Here is a 6,950-nt window from a genome sequence, read left to right on the forward strand (position 1 = left end):
CAGTGGTCAGGGTGCTGGCTTCCTCCTGTTCACTCTTGTTTTGCTCAGACTGGCCTTTTGCAGAGCATGTAGCATAATAATTCCATTATGTGCCAATCTATTCCTTACTCTATTATGTTAAATAACTCTTAAGAATCCCTAAAGTGAGTATCTCACATATGGGTATGAGATGTGTGTCTAAGGGCATACGGTATTACCCCATGTAATTTCAATTAAACACAGTATAAAGTATGCTTTATACTAGGTATTTTTCAATTTCTGACTTGGTTCCTAAGTATTTCTTTCTTTTAAATGTAGATACTCCCCTAACCCAGGTAATATGGAAAACCTTTCCAAATTGTGAATGAAAATTTAAATGATCATTAATACCATCTACCTGTACCTTTCATATGTTTTTAAGTCAACAGAAGTCAAAATGTGGTATGTAGTAAATATAAAGAGTCTCCAATATTGAATGGGAATTAAACCTCAGATTACAATGTCCTATTGACATACTCACTCGGGAATGTGGATCAATCCTTTAATAATATTTTCATGGGTTCTTACTTTTTAATGTATGCATTGACAATGGAAAAAAGGGATTATGACTTGTTGTTAGCCATTATCTTATTGTTTATTTAAAATATATAGAAATGATTTCAAAATAGTTTTATGATACGATACAAATGTTTAGAAAACCAATCTTAGCACTAGGTCCCTCACACAGATATATCTAATAATTTGCCTGAAATGAAATCATTGCTGCTTCTTCAGAGCAATAACCGCATAACATCTGGGAGATTTCACAGGATCAAACAACTTCACCAGTGCAGACCATGCAATATCTTCCTGCAAATTAATTAAGTGATTTAGGTATACAACTGCTTGTTGAAGAAAAAAAGGATAGATGAATCAGATTATACACTGTAATGTAAAAATTTTATAAAACCCAAAGTATATTAAAAAAACTACTGAATAAATTAACATTTACAATTTTACTGCTAAGATTTTATGCTGAGGAAATAATTAAAGATACATTAATACATAGAAAGCTTATTCTTTGCTGTGATCATGAAAAGCTAGAAGTGGCTAATGACAATGGATATTAAGTAAATTATTAAGTGTTTTATGATAGAATATTATTTACTTTCAGTAGTATGTTTAATGAAGTGAAAAATTCTAAAAGAAATAAAACAAATTATATGTAAAGCTGCATTTATAATTTCATTCCAATTTTAATTAAAGTATATAAAATGTGCATATACATATACATATAACATACATGGATTTGAGCGATTCATTAGAAAATATACCAGAAATACAACAGTTAATGCTGAAAGGTGTGATTGACTTTCAATGTTTTTCATATTCTTCTATGTACATTTTCTATCATAAATATGTATTACTTTTATATCCTTTAAAATATTAAAAACTAATATTTCTGTGACAGGGTTGGATCAGGGTTCAATACCACCTCTTCATCTTTGTGCATACTGTTTTGGTTTGGTATTGAACTAGGTCAATGGAGATTGTTTTGAAAAGAGAAATGAGTATCCAGTAAGAAAGGTCACTTAACTACTTGGGAACCAAAGTTTTCCAGTGACTTAGAATTAGTTGTTAGTTTAGGAAAGTACATAATTATTTAAATATTTAAAAGTTGCCTTCTTCACAGAAATATAAATTAGAACAAAGCAAACATTTATTAAAATCTATTTGTTCCAAGAAGCCTGTTGAAAAGAGGTAAAACTGGCTGGGCATGGTGGGTCACACCTGTAATCTCAGCACTTGTGAGGCTGAGGCGGGTAGATTGCATGAGCTCACAGTATCGAGACCAGTCTGAGCCAGAGCAAGACCTCGCCTCTAAAAAACATAGCCAGGCGTTGTGGCGGGCGCCTGTAATCCCAGCTACTTGGGAGGCTAAGGCAAGAGAATTTCTTAAACCCAAGAGTTTGAGGTTGCTGTGAGCTATGACACTATGGTATTATTCTACCAAGGGCAACAAAATGAGACTCTTATGTCAAATAAATAAATAAATAAATAAACATTCAGAAAAATAAAAAAGAAAAGAAGTAAAGCTCCACATAAAATTATTAAAATATAGGGTTTAGGCTCGGCGCCTGTGGCTCAAGTGGCTAAGGCACCAGCCACATACACCTAAGGTGGTGGGTTTGAATCCAGCCTGGGCCCGCCAAACAACGATCATGGCTGCAACCAAAAAAAGTAGCTGGGCGTTGTGGTGGGCGTCTGTGATCCCAGCTACTTGGGAGGCAGAGGCAGGAGACTTGCTTGAGCCCAGGAGTTGGAGGTTGCTGTGAGCTGTGATGCCATAGCACTCTACCCAGGAGAACAGCTTGAGGCTCTGTCTCAAAAAAAAAAAAATGGGGTTTATAGTGGAAATGTTAAAGTGTGTCCATGAATGGATAGAATGTAAATAGTTTAGCGTTTATCAAACTTTATTTTAACCACAGCTCAAAAGAAAATCTGCAAAAAAGATATTTACCCAAAGACAATATATTTGTCACTAAATATAGATAAAACAAATAAGACTGTGAAAAATCAAAAGTAATCTTCATTGATCAGGAATAAGTTTTTATACTGTATAATCCAAAAATGCAAAGGTGATTTAAAACGCAATTCTTATCAAATGAAATGTATATGCAATTATCTTTGTCTTGCCTCAATAAATTTAGCTATATAATGTCATATATGGTGGTTCATGTTCATTGCCTATGTATAATAATTACCATACAATTAAAAGAACGTAAATTTTATTAATCAGCTTTGCTGAAAACATGTGTTATACATATGATTGCATACTAAAAAAGAGATGGAATGAACGTTTAAATTATGAAAATATGAAAAAAATTTTCCTACTAGTTTTATGTGAAAGAACCTTATCCTAGATATAAGTGGATCCATATTACTGTATTTAATAAAGATACTTGTTATACATTTAAAATAATATAATTTACCTGCTCTTTCAGGTAGCAAAGTCGATCTAGAAGAATCAATGTCTCTATACAAGGAGCCAGAACAACTTTCAACTAAAAGAACAAAATAAGGTAGGATGGTGGTACTTAAAAAGACTCGCTCATTTCCTTAACACTTAACATTTAAGAAAATGTATCCCTAGAAGTTTCTATAGGCCAAATCTCTAATACCCATGTACATCTTCAGAAAACGAATACTGCAGAGATCAAAAGGTTTTCTTTAATAATAATAGGAAAAGAATGTTTTTTAAATCACTTTGAGGTAGAATCCAACAAGCAATCACATGTGACAGAAAGCTTATAAAAGGGTACTAAGAATGAAATGCATTAAAAGGAATGCTTGTGAAATAACTGCATCGAGACCAATGTGTGTTCAAAGGACTCTGAGACTTCCATTTGTGCATTTATAACGCACTTTAAGAGAAATCTACCATGTGTTTTCTTTATTACATTACCGACACCTAATATAGTTCTGAAATAGGAAATGATCCAAAACCGTTTTTTTTTTTACAGTAAGAGAAAAACAACATAGATTGTTTGGCCCCACAATAAAATTTAATAGGACCCTATTCAAGTATAGTAACATAACTAATGTAATATGCTTAACTCTTAGATTTACCATATTGAAAGCTTCCAGCTCATTCATTCGAGGTTTATACATCTCATAGTAGTTCATTATAAGTTTTTCTGGCAGCTTCAAGATAAAAAAAAAGAAAAGAAATTTAACAATAGCTAAAAAACATTCTTCTTTATCAAACATATCCCAAAGTAAAATAAACATGACATCAATTTGACAGAACAACTCAGGTGTCTGAAGAGCTTTCTATAAGATATGCATGAAGCAAGTTGATGTGACTTTAAATTCACATAACTTGTATTGACACAGGTTACTCAGCATATGCTGAATTAAATCTCCAGCATCATCCTATTAATACTGTTTAATTTCAACAACTAGTGATGAACTATTTACTTGCAATGCTACTATGCAGGGGATATAGAAAGAGCTCAATAAACATTTTATTACTAAAATTAAAACACTGCATCTAAAACTGTATATCCTAGAACAATTCAAAGGGAATGGGAACACAATAACGGCATCTATTTAACATCCATTTAACAAATCCATCAACAAACTTTACTTCATGTTTTTTCTCTACAAGAATGTCCACAGTAGTCCACTTACACGTCTTTGCTCCCACCAGAGGACCTTTATGCTTACTGAGTCAATTGTATTTATTTCTGAACTAAATAAAGTTATGCCAGTTTCATTATTATAATGATATACAGGTTAAATGTCCCCAATCTGAAAATCCTCCAAAATCTAAAACATGACACTCAAAAGAAACGCTCCCTGGAGCATTTTGGTTTTCAGATTTTAGATTAGGGACGCTCAACCATTAAGTATAGGACATAATACAAAATCTGAAAAAATCTAAACTCTGAGATATTTCTGGTCTCAATCATTTCAGATAAGAGATACACAACCTGTGGTATAAATAAACATTACATAACCAATGAAATATGAAAGCAAAAAGAAAAGTGGTTTCTATAAATTGAATGCCTTTGTGAAAAACCTTATAAAGCAAAGTCACCAGAAGAAATTGCTACCAATTACATACAGTCAAAACCAAGGAAGGACTAGGTTACAAAGAGTCAAAAATCTAAAACTGTAATTCTTTGCAAATGTCTAAATGAATTATTTTGTCCAAAGCCCCTATTCTTTTTATTAATGCAATAATAAAGTCTCTTTCAAATTTAAGAAGTACCAAAGGGTAACAGGAAAAGTAAGGATTTGTCTCACCCAATATCTTATGAATTCTTCCAAAAAACAAACAAACAAAATCTCTTTGGTACAAAAGACATGCAGATTGAGCACTCCTCAACCTTTCTTAAAATTTTGCTCATTTTTGAAACAAATGAGTATCTTCTAGACCAAACTTCTGCAGCCTAATATACTGGACCGGATCTAGTTTTGTACTTCAAGACAGCGAAAACTCTGATCTCACAATAAATGCGTGTATGTGTGTGAACGACAGCCTTTAATCTTCTCTCCTCCCAGCCTAAGAGCAGCAGTTGCAGGAAAATGCAGAACTCACAGGATTGTATTTCCCATCCTGCCTCCTATAAGTGTGGTTTTTCACTGGGATTTCCTGGGTTATCCATACTCTGTTTCTCCATTGCACCAAACCGGGAAGCACCATCCTGGTTATCAGCTGTGTTTCTTCTAAACCAGAGACTTTTGATTTTGCTCCTCAGAATATGCCAGTGTAGAGAACTGTGTTCTGTTGGTATCATGTGAGATCTAGAACCCTGGGCATTTCCTCCTGGAATCTTTCTGCACTCCTTTTTACCTTCATTGTATTTCAAAATAGACACGGTTTGAGACTTAAAATACCTTCTGATTTTATCGAAAAAGGAATTTGTGTTTCTGTTTCTCATTTTATTTGTAGGTTTTGAGTGATTCATACAAGTTTGTTGCTTTACTTTAAGTGAACCAAAGATAGTTAAGAATATTATAGATATTATAGACATTGTAACTGCTTGATGCAAAAAAGTCAAAGGTACAACTCTAAGAGTGAAACCACATACGCAAACCTGTGTGCAAAAAACAAAACAAAAGAAATGGCCTTCTTTTTACACCAAAAGTTTAGTGAATAAAAGTGTATATACAGTCAGCCCTCTGTATCTGTGGGTTCTGTATCCATGGATTCAACCAAACACAAATTGAAAATAATTGGAAAAACACTATAAAGAATAAAAATATAACAATAAAAAACAATACAAATAAAAATCAATTATTTCTATAGCACATGCATTGTATTAGGTATTATATGTATAAGTAATCTAGAGATGATTTAAAGAATACAGGAAAACATGACAGGTTACATGCAAAGACTACATCATTTTATATGAGGAGTTTGACCATTTATAGACTTTTGTATCTGCAGAGTCATGGGACTAATTCCTTCTGGATATTCAAAAATGACTGTAATTTGAGGGAGCTCCAGAGGAATGGACTTCTCACATTTTAAAAGTTTGCTCTCACTTTCAGAGCAGAGAGAATATTCTTTTATTTATTTATTTTTATTTTTGAGACGGAGCTTACTTTGTCACCCACCCTGGAGTTCAATGGTATGATCATAGTTCACTACAGACTAAAAATCCTAGGCTCAATTGACCCGTTTCACTCAGCCTCTCAAGCAGCTGGGACTACAGACATTTGCCACCACATTTGGATAACTTTTTAAATTTTTTGTAGAGACAAAGTCTTGTGATATTGCCTAGGCCGGTCTTGAACTATTTGTCCAATTAATTCTCCTTCCCCAGCCTCCCAAAATGCTAAGATTACAGGCATCGGCCACTTTGCCCAGCCCTGTATTCATATGTTTTTAAGTGAAAACACCGAGTGCCTTAGGAGTGATTCAAAGTTTTAATTAACTTTTAAATCAAATACTCAAAAACCAGTCTCATTAGATTGGAACATAGAAATTATAAGGAAATTTCAAGATGAAGACACTCCTAAAACCATAACATCAATCTTTATGATACGTATATTCATGGTCTCATTTATAGATGGCATTTGTGAGTGTTAAAGCCATTGAAATCCTAGGTAGGGTCACCTTCCGGGAGGTAAGAGAGGCATCTTTTTAACTGAGGCACTGCCTGGCATAGATAGTATTTAGGACACACATGAAAATGTGTAAGTTGTAAGTATACAGAGAGTGGCAGCTGGGAGTATTGATCATGAATTCCATTAGTCCCCCCGCCCGACCCCTAGAAACTCCAGTCCAGATAAAAAGACTAGTTAGTATGAGTTAAACTGTGTAAATAAGGCCCTGACTCAGGGGCTGTGTGTCATGTTCAGGGAGATATCCGGCCCTAAGACAAAATAGTGAGAAATAGTAAAAAAATCATGCTAACACATTTTAGTTTTATTTCCTCCCCTTCTCCTTGTAATTTGTGTACAGTTATTTTAACTCT

At 33.7% G+C, this 6,950-nt stretch overlaps 1 protein-coding gene across 4 annotated transcripts in view; it reads right to left on the reverse strand.

Moving 5' to 3' along the window:
- METTL25 (methyltransferase like 25) overlaps window positions 1-6,950 on the reverse strand; it is a 128,734-nt gene that overhangs the window by 37,542 nt on the left and 84,242 nt on the right. For 3 of the 4 annotated variants that reach the window (XR_002771636.1, XR_002771637.1, XM_023509345.1), the window contains exons 10-11: window positions 3,589-3,663; window positions 2,952-3,023 (exon numbers count right to left, since the gene is read on the reverse strand). Coding sequence is in view for 2 of the 4 variants with exons in the window: in XM_023509345.1 (XP_023365113.1) it covers window positions 2,952-3,023; window positions 3,589-3,663 (147 nt within the window). In the remaining 2 variants the exon portion in view is untranslated. Of the gene's footprint in view, window positions 1-523; window positions 829-2,951; window positions 3,024-3,588; window positions 3,664-6,950 lie in introns of those variants that run through there. The other variant, XM_003783383.2, reaches the window with a different exon arrangement.

The sequence above is a fragment of the Otolemur garnettii genome, unplaced genomic scaffold (assembly GCF_000181295.1).
Source record: "Otolemur garnettii isolate 467f Iridium unplaced genomic scaffold, OtoGar3 scaffold00007, whole genome shotgun sequence".
In the NCBI taxonomy this organism is placed as follows: Eukaryota; Metazoa; Chordata; class Mammalia; order Primates; family Galagidae; genus Otolemur; species Otolemur garnettii.